The 19,425-nt window shown below is 43.4% G+C and overlaps 1 protein-coding gene and 1 pseudogene across 1 annotated transcript; both read right to left on the reverse strand.

Annotated features, from left to right (window-relative positions):
• Nucleotides 1–4,287: 4,287 nt before the first annotated feature.
• Nucleotides 4,288–6,989, reverse strand: KLF18 (Kruppel like factor 18). Its single transcript, XM_032246562.1, has 2 exons — nt 5,135–6,989; nt 4,288–4,478 (listed from the first exon to the last, which is right to left on the reverse strand). Exons 1-2 carry the CDS (start codon nt 6,987–6,989, stop codon nt 4,288–4,290), a joined length of 2,046 nt encoding a protein of 681 aa, XP_032102453.1.
• Nucleotides 6,990–9,777: 2,788 nt separating this feature from the next.
• On the reverse strand, nt 9,778–17,151 carry LOC116529092 (annotated as a pseudogene).
• Nucleotides 17,152–19,425: the final 2,274 nt, after the last annotated feature.

The raw sequence follows: 19,425 nt of genomic DNA on the forward strand, positions 1-19,425 counted from the left end.
TCTGCTTCCCACATTCAAGAGGTTCTTGTGCCTCAGCCTCCCGAGTAGCTGGGATTACAGACCTGTGCCACCACACCAGGCTAATTTTTGTATTTTTAGTAGAGACAAGGTTTCACCATGTTGGCCAGGTTGGTCTTGAACTCCTGGTCTCAAGTGATCTGCCTTGGCCTTTCAAAGTGCTGGGATTACAGACGTGAGCCACTGTACCCAGCCCCCAGCACAATTTGTTAAAGTTCATCTTTGCTACAGTGTTTTGAGATGTCGCTTTTATTATATATTTCCATATGTACTTGTGTCTATTATGGACTTTCAACTTAATTTCATTGCCCTATTTGTGTAGTCATTCACCATTTTCACCTATTTATTAACCTTACAATCCCAGCCCAGCCTGGTGACCACCTTCCTGCAGCCCCCTCAATACAGACACTGCATACTTTACGCCTCTCACCCACACCAGTGTCCTTGACCCTCCCAGCACCATGGCTGTCAGGTCCGACCTGCAGACCCTAACCCAGCGATGGATGAACAAATGCACTCAGATACAGATACCCAGTGAAAGTGTAGGCTAGGGGTCCGGGCCACTCACAGACACCAAGGAGGGTGCTGTAAACAGTCAGCAGCCGCAGCCCTCACAAGCTGGCACTGCAGGTATTCATTCAGTATAGATTTAATGGCAAAGGCTTTGAGTCAACATACTTGTGGATAATTAATATGGTTGCCCCCCAGAGAAAGCAGTCTTACAGATGGTTAAAGGCCAGGTTCCGAGGCATAAGTAGACTAACTTATCTAGATCAGTTTCTTTACACCCCTTAGTTATCTAACTTAAGCTTTCAGGCACTGGATAAGAGAATCTGGCTGCCTTCAGCCAAATCCTATTCTGAGGCTTTTGCAGGACTCTCCGGTCTTCCAAGGTTTATGTTCTTTTCCTACAATTTCTCCCACCATCCTGATGGAACTCCTACACATGAGCCTTCCAACGTGGACAGTTTTCCATGCCTCCTGCCCACATCAGCACCTCCACTCCCTCCTACACACCTGCCTCCTGTCCACAGCTCACCTGCACCCTGGAGAGTTGTTTCCTGCTTGACCAGTAACTGCTGACCAGCTGTGCTTCCCCAGTGACTCCTAACTAGCAAACTTCTCCACCACTCATGGTCTGCGGCTATACTTTCTCCAATGAGATCCAAACTCCAGTCTTAGAGCTCATTTTCCAAGTTTGTCCTTGCTTGGGAACTCTCAGCCCTAGGGTTGTGTCCTCTTATATTTTATATTTACCCTTAGTATTTTTTTTTTTTTTTGAGACAGAGTCTCACTTTAGTGCCCAGGCTGGAGGGCAATGGCACAGTCACAGCTTACTGAAGCCTCTGCCTCCTGGGTTCAAGCGATTCTCATACCTTGGCCTCCCAAGTAGCTGGGACTATAGGCGCACACCACCACACCTGGCCAGTATTTGCATTTTTAGTAGAGACGGGGCTTCACCACGTTGGCCAGGCTGGTCTTGAACTCCTGACCCCAAGTGATCTGCTTGCCTCGGCCTCCCAAACTGTTGGGATTACAGGTGTGAGCCTCCACACCAGGTCCTTTTAAAATTCTTTATATTAAACTTCCCTTGTTTAAAACACTGTATGCTGTCTCTCTCTTTTTCCTCCTGTGACACAGCCTTCAGGAGATCCTGAGAACATGTGCCCCAAAAACACTGTATGCTGTCTCTCTTGATTGAACTCAGGCTGATGCAATCAGGAGCATGTAACTGGCATCCAGTACCGCATGGTGTCTTTGTATCCTGTGTACTACCATGTCTACTAATGTATTTATTAAGTTTTCTTTTTTTTTGAGACAGAATTTCACTCTTATTGCCCAGGCTGGAGTGCAATGGTGCAATCTCAGCCCACTGCAACTTCTACCTCCCGGGTTCAAGTGATTCTCCTGCCTCAGCCTTCCAAGTAGCTGGGACTATAGGCGTGCACCACCATGCCCAGCTAATTTTGTGTTTTTAGTAGAGATGGAGTTTCTCCCTGTTGGTCAGGCTGGTCTTGAACTCCTGACCTCAGGTGATCTGCCCACCTCGGCCTCCCAAAGTGCTGGGATTGCAGGCATAAGCCACCACACCTGGCCGAGTTTATTATCATATAAGAGTTGTAGTGAAATTTGAGGAAATGGTTGGGTTTTTGGATGGATTGAGAACACGTTACTATTTTTCATATTTAGGTTAATGGGATAAAAACTCCTTTAGTCTAAAAAGTCACGATCCAGCAGAGTAGATCTGGATAATGAGGAAAGCTGTACTGTTTTCTTTTTGTAGTTTTTGTACTTCAAGGAAGATTCTAGTGCACCCTCATCTTCCTTTGGTTTATCACTTCCCGCCCCCACAATGGTGTGTTGACAATGTAGGGAAGTTCTGTTTGGGGTTGTTATGGATTATTTTCATTGGTCTTAGTAATTACATGGATGAAATCTTAGAGATATAATGTTGTGGTGAAAACAAGGGAGTTCCAGAAGACTATATAGCTTAGCATAATCTTTATGAAGTTCAAAATAACCTATACATTATCTTTGAATACATGCATTTTTAATAAATGTATCAAAGAAATTTATATATACAAAATTCAGGGTAGTTATTAATTCTAGAAGATAGAAAGATGGGTAAGGGAGCTCATCAGACTTGGTACACAGCCAGGACACTGCAGTTTTCTGAAAGGAGCTATAGTCAAGGACTTGGCATCCCCACTGTAAGGCAGGTTCACTGTGCACTGGTTATCAGCTTGTCTGAGTCCACGGAGATCCAATGACACCCATACACACAGCAAGTCAAATAAAATGGGTTTATTACTAACAGGCAGCAAGGAACAGCAATCAAGGATTCATTGGGAGTTAGTCCTCCAAGGCTCAGGAAAGCCGCCCAGGGTGGATGGAGTCTTCACTGCCTGTGCTCCACTTGTACCACAGCTGAAGGACCCCAGCAAGCAGCCCGCCCAGAGTTTTATGCCCTGGGTTTATGTGAGTCATTGAAGGACGTTCTGCTTCTAGAGGGAACCGGAACAGAGCCGCACCCACCACCACAGGCCAGCTGTGCTCGGATGCACAGCTGCATTTCTAGCTCAGGTGCTTCCATTCAGAGACCTCTTTATTTGGGGTCTTGGCTAAGGCTGTCTGTTCCATCTGCTCTGTAGCCGTCAGTAAATAAGCCTGATCGTTCCTTTTCATCTAGGTCATTGTCCTAATTGGCCATCTCAACACCTGATTGCATGACACTGGGTGACAAGCTCTTACAGGTGCTCATTTTTTCTACTTATAACTTAAATATCTTATTCAATATATTTCACACATAATATTATACAATATCTTTATCTTTTGAGACAGGGTTTTGCTCTGTCACCCAGGTTGGAGTGCACTGGTGCTAACTGCAACTACTGAGTTCAAGTGATCCTCCCAATTCAGCCTCCCAGGCAGGTGGGATTACAGGTGCACACCACCACCTCTGGATAATTTTTTATTTTATTTATTTTTTGAGATGGAGTCTCACTTTGTCTCCCAGGCTGGAGTGCAATGGCACAATCAGCTCATTCCAACCTCTGCCCCCCCCGGGCTCAAGCAATTCTCCTGCCTCAGCCTCCTGAGTAGCTGGGATTATAGGCCCCCACCACCACGCCTGGTGAATTTTTGTAATTTAAAAATTACAAAATTTTTCACCATCTTCAACTTCTGACCTCATGACCCACCTGCTTCGGCCTCTCAAAGTGCTAGGCTTACAGGTGTAAGCCACCACACCTGACTGAGGTTGAACTTTTGAATAGGCTAAGTACTCAACTAAGTAAAGTCCATTTAACCTGAGACCACTTTACCCTGGATGTGACTGAGTCCCCTCCTTTTCACCTCATGGGAATGAAGCTCCAAAGAAACATGGGCTCAAGTACAGACAAAAAAAAGAACATTCCATTCTTTACCCTCTGAGTAATTAAGATCAATATTAATTATCTGTATAGATACAGTTTTACAATACACATAGAGGTAAATGCAGAGTAAGATCTCAAAGGATTCACAGCATGCTGACAAAAGCAGTTACCCTGAGAGAGGGGAATGAACGAAGAGCACTTCTGGTTCCAAGTCGAAAGCTGTCTGGTGTTTATGTGAATATGGACACCTATTTTGTATATTTTAGAAAACTTACAAATAATATTGAACACCTACTAGCTACCGGCATAGGGAAACAGGGGAGCTTGTTCAAGGGAAACAAGCTCAGTAGGGAGAATCTTTCAGCTGTACACATTTCCTCATGGGCTGAAGGGCTCATAATTCTCGGCAAATGCTGTGGACCTTTGCATGTTGCCTCAGGTGATCAGATCGTGCAAAATTCTTGTTGCAAACTGGGCACAGGTAGGGCCGTTCTCCAGTGTGCCTTTTCTTGTGTCTGTTGAGCTCATCTGAGCGACTGAATTTCCACGTACATCCCTCCACGTTGCATACGAAGGGCTTCTCCCCTGGACCAGAGAGAGAGAGAGAGAGAGAGAGAGAGACCTGTCATGTATCAGGGTGAGGAAGGTCAGGGACATTGAAAGTGAACGAGAAAAAGGTTTTGAGCAAGTTGAAGTGGGAGAAGGACAGCCAGAGGAGATGGGAGTTGGGGAGGTGAGTGAAGGAGGAGGGGAATGAGGGCTGCAAAAGCTGGAGATAAGACGAAAACTGAAGGCGGGAAGAAGAGGAAAGAAAAGGAAGAAAAAACAAAGCAAAACAGGAGGAGAGATAGTTATTGGCAGGCAAGTTAGTGAAGGGGATAAGGAGGATGAGGGAAATGGGGCCCAGGGACCCTGAGAGGAGGTCTATGAAGTGACGGTCCCAGTAGAAATAGTGTCAAGAACATCTATCTGCAAGGGGCCAAAGAAATCCCTCCACTGATTCCCATCAAACCAGCAGTCAACGCCACCAAAGGCTGCAGCCAGCCTGGCTCTGGTCCAGGACTAGAGCCTGTCCCTAGGACTGCTTTATCCGCCCTTCTAAAGGTGCCAACCTTTTCTATTTATAGAATCTTCTTGAGTCCCTGGGGAAGTGGCAGCAATCTCAAATGCTCCCAGAGCTTTGCAAAGGCACAAATCTGTAGCCACTCGCCCCTCACCCCTGTTCCTGGGCCCTCACTCACCAGTGTGCTTGCGCATGTGGGTTCGGAGGTGGCAAGCCTTTGAATAAGAGTTCTTACAGTCCTCATGTGGGCATTTGAAGGGCTTCGAAATCTTAGGATTCTTCCAGAACTGGCTGCTCTGGGTCTTCTGCTTTTCTGAGAGTTGTCCTTGAATCAAATGGGAACTTGGAAAGCATAGGAATCCCGGGTATGACAATGAGGACTGATAGGATGTCATATATCCCCCATAAAGGCTGTGGTCACCAGTGAGGGTTGTCATATTGCCTGCCTGAAGGGTCAGCATATGGACCCCAGAGAGGGTCGAGTTGTCACTATATATTGCCATGTGGCCTCCATAGAGGGCCTGGTTATCAATGGAGGTCATATTCTGTCCCCCGTAGAGGGCCTGGTTACCGGTGGAGGTCGTCACCTGCCCCCCGTAGAGGGCCTGGTTACCGGTGGAGGTCGTCACCTGCCCCCCGTAGAGGGCCTGGTTACCGGTGGAGGTCGTCACCTGACCCCCGTAGAGGGCCTGGTTACCAATGCAGGTCATCATCTGTCCCCCGTAGAGGGCCTGGTTACCAGTGGAAGTGGAGGTCATCGTCTGCTCTCCACAGAGGGCCTGGTTACCAGAGGAGGTCGTCACCTGCCCCCCGTAGAGGGCCTGGTTACCAGTGGAGGTCGTCACCTGCCCCCCACAGAGGGCCTGGTTATCGGTGCAGATCATCATCTGTCCCCCGTAGAGGGCCTGGTTATCAATAGAGGTCATCATATGTTCCCCGTAGAGGGCCTGGTTACCAGTGGAGGTCATCATCTGCCCCCCACAGAGGGCCTGGTTATCAGTGCAGATCATCATCTGTCCCCCATAGAGGGCCTGGTTATCAATAGAGGTCATCATCTGTCCCCCACAGAGGGCCTGGTTACCAATGCAGGTCATCATCTGTCCCCCGTAGAGGGCCTGGCTAGCAGTGGAGGTTGCCATCTGTCCCCCACAGAGGGCCTGGTTACCAGTGGAAGTGGAGGTCATCGTCTGCTCTTCACAGAGGGCCTGATTATCAGTGGAGGTCATTGTCTGCTCCCCACAGAGGGCCTGGTTATCAGTGGAGGTCGTCACCTGCCCCTGGTAGAGGGCCTGATTATGAGTGGAGGTCGTCGTCTGCTCCCCACAGAGGGTCTGATTATCAATGGAAGTCATCATTTGCCCTACGTAGAGGTCTAGGCTGGTTATCATCTGGCCCTCAGAGAGGGCCTCATCGCCACTGGAAGTCCCTGTATGACCATCAGTGAGGGTCTGGTCACTACTGAAGGTCATCTGGTCCCCATAGAGAGTCTGGTTATCACTGAGGGTCTTCATTTGATCTCCACGCAGGGCTTGTGTCTGACTCTCACTGAGGGTCTGGTCACTGCTTAGGGTCTTCAGCTGGCTACCTTCACTGGAGATTGTCATGTTGCTTGCAGTGATGGTTGTCTTCTGGCAATCAGTGGGTGATGTCTTTGGGGTGTCAGTAACATCTGTCATCTGGGAACCAGCTGTGTGTTTTATCTGATCAAAGGAAGTCACTGTCTGGCCCATGGAAGAAGTCTCACTTAGGTCTTCAAGGGACATATCAAGGGCTTTAAGAAGGTGCACTGTTAAGTCCTGGGTGGGAACTGTCCCAGGGATGTTAGTGCATGCAGAAGTCATTGTGAGCTCCAAGGGAGGCATGGTTTTGTTCTGAGTTGACTCGTGTTGGCTCTCCTCAGCATGGGCGGGCAGAGGCATGCAGCACTGTGGTTCTGGTGCATCTGGGGTTTCTGCCTGTTTTGTATGTTGCTCAGAGAGATGCTGGAAAAAATCCTTAATTTCCTCAATTGCCTGGAAGAGACTAGAATCCATCTCTGCTGTTGGCTGATGACTGAACTAGATCTTTAGTTATGGGATCCTGCAAAAAAGTGAATAGGTCAGGGGTTCATCCCAGCTCAAATTCCAATCCTCACATACCCTCCTTCTCCATCCCTATTGACCCTATCCTAATCCAGCCCACCATCATCTGTTGCCCAGAAGCCTGTAATTGCCTCTCAACTGACTCTAGAGTTAGCTTCATCCAGTGTACCCTCTACACACAGTAACATTTTAAAAGCGCAAACATTTCTCAGGTGTAAACTTTTACTAAGCTACTCCTATCTACCAATGGAGGTGAGAGTTTAGATGAATGTCGTGAATGTCCCATCATCCTCTGAAGAGATCTTACCCCAGAGACTTTTCCAAAGTCTTCTCTCCAGATATCTTACTGGAGATTCAGCTGATTAAATTTTCAAATAAATTCTCTCATTTCATTTCCACTGTGACCCTAGAGTGATGATTAATCCCATTTTAAAGAAAATAGAAGTCCAGGGAGGTGAATTGACTTGGCCTAGGCGGAAGACTCTTAACTTGTACAGGACCTATCTGGCTCTGGGTCCTCACAGACCCCTGGATAAATGGGGACATTTCTCCCAGAGATCTCTCTGGGGGCACCCAGTGATTCTGGCCTCCTGAGAACCATCCTGGAAACCACCAGCTTCCAGGAACCATTCTACTATGGACTGAATGTTTGTGTCTCTCCAAATTTCACATATTAAAACTGAATTTCCAGTGTGATTGGATTAGAAGGTGGGACCTTTGGAAGATGATTAGGTCATGGAGACAGAGCCTTCAAGAATGAGATGAGTGTTCTAAGGGGCTGAGGGGCAGAGTTCTTCACTTCTACCAGGTGAGGACACAGCTAAAAGGTGCCATCTATGAACCAGAAAGCATGCCCTTACGAGACCCCGAATTTACCAGCACCTGGACAGAACAGACTAAGACACATTCTAAGAAGCAGTTTCTTGGAGACAGAGGCCTAACCGTGCATATGGACAAGGTTTATATTTCTGTTCAAAGTGGCCATGCTTCTAGGCTTCCTATGTCTCTGATATCAAGTTTGTTTGTTTATTTATTTATTATTTTCTCTGCCCCATATGATCTGCAAGAAAAGTGTCAAGTTTATAACGAGCTCCTCAAAGCCACCATCTGGGTAGCCTCACATCTTTTTCATCCTGGGCACCTCTTCCCTGCTTTTGTCCTGCTCTAGCCAGATCAGTCCACTCAGTTTTGCCATGTCCCTATCCAGTCCATTGCTCAGTCTGCCCTACCCAGCCAAGATATCTGATCTAATACGTTCTCCTTCCCCATCTCTGCCATCAAAGCCTGGTCCCTCCTGCCTTGTCCTGACTCTCAGAATAGAGAGATACCACAATTTACACATATTCAAAATGTGTGACTGGACTGCCATTGATTGTGGTGGATTGAGGAGACCTTGAAGTCCTTCCCTTCTATATCAAATCATAGAAATGATAGATGGCTTTAAATATATATGTATATATAGAGAGAAAAATTTAAAAAACCCAAAACTGGTTTTGATATATGATATAATATGTATATTATATATAGAATATATATTTTCCAGTCATAAATAAATATATATAAATATATATTTATATATAATATATATAAATTAAAAATATATAAATATATAATATATAAATAAAATATATATAATATAAATACATATATTATATATATTTATATATATATTTATATATAAATATATATAACATATATAAATATATAAACATATATAAAAACATATATATGTATATATAAATAAATATATATAAATGTATATGTATATATATATAAAACATATATATATATATTTATGACAGGAAATAAGTGGAATTTCCTAAGAACTAGAAGGAGGCACCCTTAGAAGAAGGGAGATGATTAAAGCCGCAGTGGAAGCTGGGCAATATAGCAAGACCCCCTCCTCTCTAAAAAACAAAAACAAACTTTAAAAATCAGCCTCTAATAGCATCTTACTCTTACACGTTGTTTCCCACCATTCCTGCCCTTATAACAGCTTAACTCCTGTCTACCCCTTCTCTCCAGCACTGGACTAGAAGCTCCTCTGAGCAGAACTTCATTTCATCCTGAGCAAGGCCTGATGGATCCCACTGGGAACCTTGGAAAGGCCTGATTTCCCACTCCATCTGCTCTAGGTCTGCTTCTGGTCCCTAAAGCTTCCGGCCCTCGGAAAAACAGATAGATTTCACCCCCAGTTTAAGGAATTATTGTCCGCCTGGGCATGGTGGCTCAGGCCTGTAATGTCAGCACTTTTGGAGGCCGAGGCATGCAGATAACTTGAGATTAGGAGTTTGAGACCAGCCTAGCCAAAATGGTGAAACCCTGTCTCTACTAAAAATACAACAACAAAACTAGTTGGGTGTGGTGATGCACGTCTGTAATCTCAGCTACTGGGGAGGCTGAGGCACGAGAATCGCTTGAATCTGGGAGGTGGAGGTTGCAGTGCGCCAAGATCGTGCCACTGCACTCCAACCTGGGCAACAGGGCAAGACTCTGACTCAAAAAACAAAACAAAATAAAAAATACCCTGATAGTCCTGCCCACGGGCTATGCCTCCTTCTCTGGATCTCTAATAATTCAACTCAATCCACTCAGTCCCCGCTGACTCATGGGCACAGCGTTGCATACTTCCATGAGACTTTGACCAGACCACGATCTCGTCCTGGGCTCCTGCCAATGTGATAGAAAGATCTTCGGGTGCCCTCGAGAGACCCCCCCCAGGAATCACAACCACAGCCTCCTATGCAGACCCCTCGCCTGTCTGGTGAAAGGCAAGCCCTGCGCAGGGCAGGCTAGTGGAGGTAAAAATGGTCCTCAATAAATGAACCGTTTTAGACGCCTGTCTGTCCTCCCCTATTAGTGGGCTTCCTTGCTAGCATTCTGGACTCCTAAAGCTTTGAGTTTCAGACCTACCATCCCATGACACTGACCCTTGCGTTTGCGTTTGGAGGCACAGACTCACCAGAAATTGATCCGCATTGCAGGCCGGGTATTTTGCTACTTGCAAACCGAGAGGAACTCACTCTGAAACTGCTGGGCGCCTTCTGGGGCCTGGGTTTTTATACATGTGTCTTTGGTCAGCCACGCCCCTCGGGGCGGAGCCCAGGGCACCAGCGACCTACCGCCTGTATGGACTGAGTGATTGAGTGACCTACTAGGGGCCTCGGACATTAATGCAATCACTTCCCCTGTTCTCATTGTGCAGGGAAGCAATGGACATTAATTAGCGAATTTTACCCTCACCAGTATTAGGAAGTGGATTTTATCATTGTTACCATGTAAAGCGAAAACTGAGACTTAGAGATATTAAATATTTGCAGGAGGTCACAGAATCAAATACATATACTAGATTTGAACTCAAACGGTTTTGCTCTTATGGTCTGAGTCCTTAAACACACTAGAGGCCTCAGATTCAATCAGCTTATGCAGACTCCACCTCTTCCGCAGCTGTGCCTTTAATCAAATTAATTCTACTGTGAAATCCTGATAATTCCATCAGTTTACCCTGGAAATGATCAAGGCACTTTTTTTTTTTTTTTTTTTTTGCTGTGGTTTTACTTATTACTTATTTATTTATTTTGTCTTGCATAATTATCTTGATAATTCCATCAGGTTACCCTAGAAATGGTCATGGTACTTTTTTCTTCTTTTCTTTCTCTCTTTTTTTTTTCTTTCTCTCTCTTCTCTCTCTCTTTTTCTTTTTGGCTGTGGTTTTTACCTACTTATTTTGTTTTTCTTATTTTTTAATTTAATCTTGCCATCTATTTTTGAGACAGGGTCATACTTTGTTGCCCAAGCTAGAGTGCAGTGGTGCAATCACGTCTCACAGCGGCTAATTTTTTTTTTTTTTTTTTTTTTTTTGGATAGGGTTTTGCTCTTGTTGCCCAGGCTGGAGTCCAATGGTGTGATCTTGGCTCACTGCAACCTCCACCTCCCAGGTTCAAGCGATTCTTGTGCCTCAGCTTCCTGAGTAGCTGGGATTACAGGCATGCACCACCACACCCAGCTAATTTTGTATTTTTAGTAAAGATGGGGTTTCATCATGTTGGTCAGGCTGGTCTTGACCTCCTGACCTTAGGTGATCCGCCCGCCTTGGCCTCCCACAGTGCTGGGATTACAGGCGTGAGTCACCGCGCCTGGCACTGCGGCTAATTTTTAAATTATTTGTAGAAATGGAGTCTCATCATGTTGCCCGGGCTGGTCTCAAACTCCTGCAGTCAAATTGTCCTCCCACTGCAGCCTCCTGAAGAGGAAAGACTTTAGCCATGAGCTACCATGCCCTTCATTCTGAATGTAAAAAAATGGATAATTTTGTGGTATATACAGAGCAAGTCCATCCACTCGTTGGTAAAATTTTAGAAATATTTTCTATACAAATGTAGTTTTTGATTGGGAATGATTTTTTTGTTTTGTTTTTTGGAGGCAGAGTCTCGGTCTGTCGCCCAGGCTGGAGTGCAATAGCTCCATCTTGGCTCACTGCAACCTCTACTTCCCAGGCTCAAATGATTCTCCTGCCTCAGCCTTCTGAGTAGCTGGGATTACAGGCGTATGCCTCCACACCCAGGTCATTCTTTTGTATTTTTAGTAGAGATGGGGTTTCACCATGTTGCCCAAGCTGGTCTCAAACTCCTGAGCTCAGGCAATTCAGTCACCTTGGCCTCCCAAAGCGCTGGGATTACAGGTGTGAGCCACTGTAGCCGGCCAGGAATGAATATTACAGCATGATTTCCACAGGTACAGTGTTCCCATCCTCACCCTCATTCTTACTAATTCTGAGAAATTTTAAAAATACAGAAAAGTATAGAAAATAAGAATTAGAGATCCATATATCACAATCCAGAATTAATCAGTATCTTCATATATTTACTTGCAGTCTTTTTTAAGAGAAGATGTTTAGATACAAAGCTGACGTTCCATTCTTTCTCTTCCCTTCTTCACTCTTCACAGGTGACCACGAGCAAGGGTCTGGGGTATATTCTTTCAAACCATTTCAGAAACATTTACATACATACATGTTTCCATTACTAGTGTGTAGTACTGAATTTTATGAGGGAACTTTTAATTCAAATTTACAAAAAGTGGCTGGACATGGTTACTCATACCTATAACCCCACCCCTTTGAGAAGCTGAGGCAGGAGAATTGCTTGAGCCCAGGAGTTCCAGACCAGCCTGGGTAATGTAGCAAAACCCTGCCTCTGTTTAAAAATAAATTAAAAATCAGGTCAGGTGCGGGGGCTGACGCCTGTAATCCCAGCCCTTTGGGAGGCTGAGGCAGGCGGATAACTTGAGGATAGGAGTTGGAGACCAGCTTGGCCAACAAGATGGAACACTGTCTCTACCAAAAAATACACAAAAAATTAGCCGGGTGTGGTAGACACACCTGTAGTCCCAGCTACTCTGGAGGTTGAGTTGGGAGAATTGCTTGAACCCTGGACGTGGAGGCTGCAGTTAGCTGAGACCACGCCAGCCTGGGTGACAGAGCAAGATCCTGTCTGAAAAATAATTAATTAATTAAACAAATTAATAACACCAAACACCAAACACATTTACAAAAAGTCATTGTACTATATGCATCATTCTTCAACTTGAGTTTCCCCTACTCTCAACATGATTCTGAGATCTTCCTGTTAGTACATGTGGATCTCGAGTGTTGCACTTAGAGATACATGTCATTCCATCATAAGAGTTTCTCCTTTTCAGTGTTTCCAATTTTTGGCTACTACAAATCAAACCACAGTAAATATCCTAGTACATATTTCCTGAGCATACACATCCAAAAGCAGAATTGCTAAGTATTTCTGAAGTTGTTACAAGGAATGTTTCCCTACTGCCGAAGTCATACCATTTTAGAACATAGCTTTTTCAATACCTGCTTTTCATCTCTGTGGATTTTACTTTTGTGTATAGTTCATGGTCTATTTTTCCCTGCTTGGAGAACAAATTACCTCCAAATCACTTTTTAAAATAGTCCCATATTTCCTCCCATCCTGATGCCAGTTCTTTTTTTTTTTTTTTTTTTTTTTTTTTTTTACGGGGTTTCACTCTTGTTGCCCAGGCTGGAGTCCAATGGCATGCTCTTGGCTCACGGCAACCTCTGCCTCCCAGGTTCAAGTGATTCTCCTGCCTCAGCCTCCCGAGTAGCTGGGATTACAGGCATGCACCACCACACCTGGCTAATTTTTTTCTGGAGTCTGATGTGGTACAACTTCTGGCTGAAAGCTTCCCACATTCACCATATTGATAAAGCTTCCTACTTGTGTGTATTCTCAAATACAGAGCAAGAGTTGAGAACTGGGGAAAGCTTCCCCACAGCCATGGAAACCATAGGGTTGCTCACTGCATGGCTTCTCACATGCACAGCAAATGAACTCTGAGACAAGGCTTTTCCACAAACATTGAGTTCATAAGGTTGATCATCTGATTGAAATCTCATATATACAATAGGTGGTATTCACTGACAGAAGGCGTTTCCACATTTGTTACACTCATAGGATTTCTCTCTGCTGTGTATGCTTTGGTTTCTTATGAGGTACATCTTTTGGCCAATAGTTGTGCCACATTCATTACATTTAAAGAGTTTCTTTCCAATATGAATTTTCAGTTGCTCAGTAAGGTTTGATTTTCCACTAAAGGTTTTTCCATACTCCTTACACACAAAGGGATTCACTTCTGTGTACGTTCTCTGGTGTTGGATGAGGTTTGACTTCTGAGTGAGAACTTTCCCACAACCTTTACACTCAAAAGGTCTCTCTTCCATGTGAATTTTCTGACTGGTAGAGAGAGTTTCCTTCTGGTAAAATGATTTTCCACATTTGTTATATTCACAAAGCTTCTCTCCAGTATGAGCGTTTTGATGGTTAATGATATAACTGCTTTTAGTAAAGGCTATTCCACATTCATTACATTCAAAGGGTTTCTCTGTAGTGTGAAAATGCTCATGCTCAGTGAAACTGACTCGTGGCTGAAGACTTTCCCACATACCTTCCAGGCAGAAGGGCTGTCCCCACATAAATCCTCTGCTGACTGAGCGGGACATCTAAACAAAAGCTGTCCTGCATTCGAAAGGTTTCTTTCCAGTGTACATTTTGAATAAGGATTTACTTTTGGTGCAAGTTATTTCTACATTTCTTACATTTATAGGGTTTACCTGTGTATGGTCTTTCAAATGCAGAGTAAGGAATAAGGTGTGAGAGAAAATTTTGTCATACGTAGTACATTCAAAACTTTCTCTGCAGTATAAATTTTCTAATATTCAATGACGTTTTTGCTACTTTCACTGGCTTCTCTCCAGCATGAATTTTCTACTGCTTTATGAGATTGGTAATCTAGCTAAAGGCTTTTCAATATTCCTTAGAGGCACAGGGTTTCTCTTCAGTGTGACTTCTATGTTCCATGAGATGGCATGCGAGTAAAAGTTTCCCCACATTTGGTAACTTCGTAGTTTCTCTTCAGTATGAATGCTCTGGTCTCAGACGGGGTGCAAACTTTTTTACCCCATTTGAGGTAAAATGCCCTTTAAAACTGAAGACATTTTCACACCGATGGCTACTTAAAGGAGGTTAATATAAGGAGTAAACTGTGGTGGAGGGGTTCCAAATTAATTGAATTGATTTTTCCTACACAACATCCCTCATGATTAAGTCTAAACTGTGTTTCAAACTCAAAATTTCAAAAGTGTATTTCCTTAAAAGAAATGAGGTCTGAGATTAGAGGAAGTATTTTTCCAGTTTTGTTTGTTTTGTTTTGTTTTTTGAGACAGGATCTTGCTCTGTGGTGGAGTGCAGTGGCTTGATATTGGCTCACTGCAGCCTAGACCTCCTGGGCTCAAGCAATTGTCTCACTTCTGTCCCCAGAATAGCTGGGGCTACTGGCACACTCCACTATATCTGGCTAATTTTTTAAATTTTTTTGTAGAGATGGAGGTCTCCTTATGTTGCCAAGGCTAGTTTTGAGCTCCTGGGCTTAAACGATCCTCTTGTCTCTGTTGGGATTACAGGCATGAGTCACCATGCTCAGCATGCCTCCTAAGTCTTGTTGCCTCTCCATCTGCTGATCATCATCTCAGGCTTCTGGATAGATTTCTTTTTTGACTTCTTGCTCCACCATCCAGTTTGTCTTCTTGCTTCAGTAGGGGATCATATAACCTACTACTGGGGAAGTGATGCAACACTCCAGTGTTAATGCTAGGCCTGCAGTATCATCCCAGAGCTCAGGATGAGCCCTGCCTGGCCTTCTGGAGCAGTATGAAGATGGTGCAGTTTCCAAGTCTGCTCAAGGAAGCAGCCCCCAGTGGGCAATTCCACTGGTAGCAATAGATTTTAGAGATACTCCTACTTTTACACCACATGGACCCAGGGGCCATACTGACTCTGATGACAAAGATCAAAATGTCTACCCACAATGGCATTTTTTTAAAAGCCAGCCAATTTCGCAGTGGAGGGTTGTATACCAACTTTAGTGACACTAATGTTAATAAGTTCTGATAACCCACTACCATTGGATCAGCCATGATAATGGCATTTTTTGATGTCCATCTCTTCCTTGTCCCCAGGTCCCGAGACTATTTCACCCTAGCAGGGCCCGACACACACCTGGCGTCACACAATTGACTTCTGACTTTATTCCAACTCTACTCTAAGTCTCCGTTGCATCCCCATCACTTCTGGCTCATTTGTCTCCAACAAGCCCTGGGCTTTACCAATTTTTACAACAACCAGTCCCGCCCAAGGCCACCCCTCCCGGCCCAGGATTCTATGGTAAAATTTTTCACCAACGTCCCCTGGAGAGTGAGGAGTTTAAAATATAGTAACATGAGTCCGTAATTTTACCACTGTGAGAAATAAACATATAGTATATCATTTTAACTGATGCAAGACTGGATTTTGTTTAAATAAAAAGGCGAATTAGTTAATCACCTAAATTATTTATAATTGCTTATGAGTCTTAAGTTTATTACTATTTAAACTATTTTAAAGAATTGTAAATGTAAAGGTGGGTATACAATTAAGTTGAATCATAATTTAAATAACCAATGTCTTTATACATTCTGTTCTTATAAATCTGAGACAAAACTTAAACTTATGTGAATCTGTGTAGATATTGCATCTACACTAATTGGGGAACACTTTTATTTGTTTGTTTAGTTTTTAGAGACAGGGTCTTGCTATGTCACCTAGTATTCTTGGCCCCAAGCGATACACCCGCCTCTGCCTCTCCAAGTGATAGGATTATAGGCTTGAGCCACTGGGCCCCACCCACCTGAATGAAGTTTTAAGGGGTCATGTTTCACTGTCAGATTATTAGGATTAACACTGATTCCATCATTCTTTAATGATAATTTAATTATGTAACCCAAAGTGAACTGACTTAAGGATCTTGGACTTATACAACATTGAAATAATTAGTAATCACTGTTTACCTGGAAGCCTTCAAAGAAATTAAAATTTGGGGAAGAGAAGTAAATAAAATTCATAGTAGCCGTAGACTATTCAAATGAATTTTAATCTGTGTATATATTTTAATAATACAAGTTTTATTCATAAAGAAGACTCCATAAGGTCAAAAGCAGGGGCAGTTCCTGTTTTAAAAAGAGAATATACAAATGAAACATGCCATTTTATTTATAATTGCAAATTAGGTTATTTTAAATGGATGAGAATTGAGATATCATTAAATCCAATTCTTGCTTCTCAGATTCCACAAAATAATAGCACATCAAGTCCTCAGATCTAAGCAATCATAGCAGATTCCAAATGGCCTCTGAATATTGGCGGGAATAGCTCCGTTTCTTCTCTTGCAATAAAGGTGCATCATTTGGTAAACAAGGGAACATGGCATTTGGATTCTTACACTATTGTGTTGTAGAAGTAACTTCCATGTCTTCATTTGCAGTATGTATTCTCATTCTTATTTCCCATTCAGTAACTTCCAGTTTCATCATCTCACTTCATTTAAGAGAGGCTGCTGATTGCAGACAACATACAACAAGGGATTTCAAGTCCGACAGTAGAGTTACTTGAGACCTACTTCATTTTAGTTTTAAGCAGAATAATTCCCTGGAGAGTTTTAGTTACAATACCACAGTAACGATGATGGTGGAAAAATTTACTACCATCTTTTGGCAAAATATAAACTTTTGGCAAAAAGTAGGTTACAAGGCAGTCATGTCCTAAAAACACTTCATCAGGGTTCATACACAAATTGTGAAATATCGTGGATTTAAGCCTGGCACAGAACCAGAACTGGGTACATTGAACTTGAACAGCTGCTCAATCCCCAGCACAGGTCCATATCAAAGAGTGAAGTGGAAAGAGCCCTCTTAAGCCCAGGAAAGAAACAGTTATTGGCACCACAGTAACTCACGCCTGTACTCCCAGCACTTTGGGAGGCTGAGACAGGCAGATCATTTGAGGTCAGGAGTTTGAGAACAGCCTGGTCAACTTGGTGAAACTCCGTCTCTACTAAAAATACAAAAATTGGCTGGGCGTGGTAACATGCACCTATAATCCCAGCTATTCGGGAGGCTGAGGCAGGAGAATCACTTGAACCCGGGAGGCAGAGGTTGCAGTGAGCCAAAGTCGTGCCACTGCTGCACTTCAGCCTGGGCAACAGAGCAAGACTCTATCTCAAATAAAAAAAAGAAAACAAAAAAAGTAAACAGCTATGTATTTTTGACTATGTATTTGTTCTTCATGATATTCAAATTAAGATAATAAAGCCAGGTCTTAAAATCATCACTCCAAAATAGCACCTTTGGACTGGGGATGGTGGCTCACACATGTAATCCCAGCACTTTGGGAGGCTGAGGTGAGTAGATCACCTGAGGTCAGGAGTTCAAGACCAGCCTGGCCAACATGGTGAAACCCTGTCTCTACTAAAAATACAAAAATTAGCCAGGCGTGGTGGTGTGCGCCTGTAGTCTCAGCTATTGGGAGGCTGAGGCAAGAGAATCGCTTGAACCCGGGAGTTGGAGGTTGCAGTGAGCCAAGATCATGCCACTGCACTCCAGCCTGGGCAACATAGAGAGACTCCCCATCTCAAAAATAAATAAATAAATATATGCATATTTGACCAGCACTCTTCAAAAATGTCACTGTTCAAAAATGTCCAAGTCATGAAAAGCAAGGCAACATAGAGAAACTCATAAACTGGTGGAAAGTGAGCCGGTTAATGCTATATGGCATCTTGGCCTGGATTCTGAGAAAGAAAAAAGAGGCTAGTGGACAAACTGTTTTAAACTAAATACAGTCCTCTTAGTCCATCTAGTTAAAGGTTTGTCAATTTTGTTCATGTTTTAGAACAACTAATGTTAGCTTTCATTAATTTTCTCTACTCTTTTTTTTTTTTTTCCTGGTACCTGGGAGGAAATTCTCCACTGTTTTCTATTCTTTATTTCATCTCTGCTCTAATCTTTGTTATTTCCTTCCTCTTGCTAGTTTTGGGGTAGTTTGCTATTCTTATTCTAATTATTAAAATGTAAAGTTAGGTTGTTGATTTGCGATCTTTGTTTTTCTTTCTTTCTTTCTGTGAGAAGTAAAAAAGTTCTTCTTTAAAATTTTCTTTCTTGTTAAAGAATAAATCATAAATGTGCTAATAACTCTTTGTAAAGCCCTATCCTATGTAGCTGTTAGACATGCCATGCTTACAGGCAGTAGTACATTCTATGTTCTTGTACTTTAACCAAGATATCTGTGCTGGACGTGCTCAAGGCATGTCCCAGCCCTCCATGGCTTTTACCTGTTTAGAAAAGCTTTAAGTTATTAGTCAATCGGATTTTAGTTTAGATTGTGAGGTCTGGCTCCAGCCAAAGGAGATCAGACACAGCAGTAAGGACAACGCCAAATGCATAAGGAATAAACATGTCTGCTTTCCGTTGTTCACTGTACTCTCAAGGCAAGATGGCCAGCGAGGGCACCCTTCTTGCAGTCCAGGGAGTAAAAACTGCATTTCTGAAAGGTCCTTTGTCTCAGTGCTAATTTTTCTTTGTGGCATCAAGCTCTGTTTCCAACTCGCTTGCTTGCTTGCTTGCTTCCTTCCTTCCTTCCTTCCTACCTTCCTTCCTTTCTCTTTCTTTCTTTCCTTCCTTCCTTCCTTTCCTTCCTTCCTTCCTTCTTTCTCTTTCTTTCTTCTTTCTTTCTTTCTTTCTTTCTTTCTTTCTTTCTTTCTTTCTTTCTTTCTTTCTTTCTTTCTTTCTTTCTTTCCTTCTTTCTTTCTTTCTTTCTCTCTCTCTCTCTCTCTCTCCCTTCCTTCCTTCCTTCCTTCCTTTTTCTCTCTCCCTTTCTCTCTCCCTTTCTCTCTTTCTTTCTTTCTTCTTTCTTTCTTTCTTTTCTTCCTTTCTTTCCTCCTTCCTTCCCTCCTTCCCTCCCTCCCTCCCTCCCTCCTTCCTTCC

The sequence above is a fragment of the Sapajus apella genome, unplaced genomic scaffold (genome assembly GCF_009761245.1).
Source record: "Sapajus apella isolate SASKATOON/1434 unplaced genomic scaffold, GSC_monkey_1.0 scaffold62, whole genome shotgun sequence".
NCBI lineage: Eukaryota > Metazoa > Chordata > Mammalia > Primates > Cebidae > Sapajus > Sapajus apella.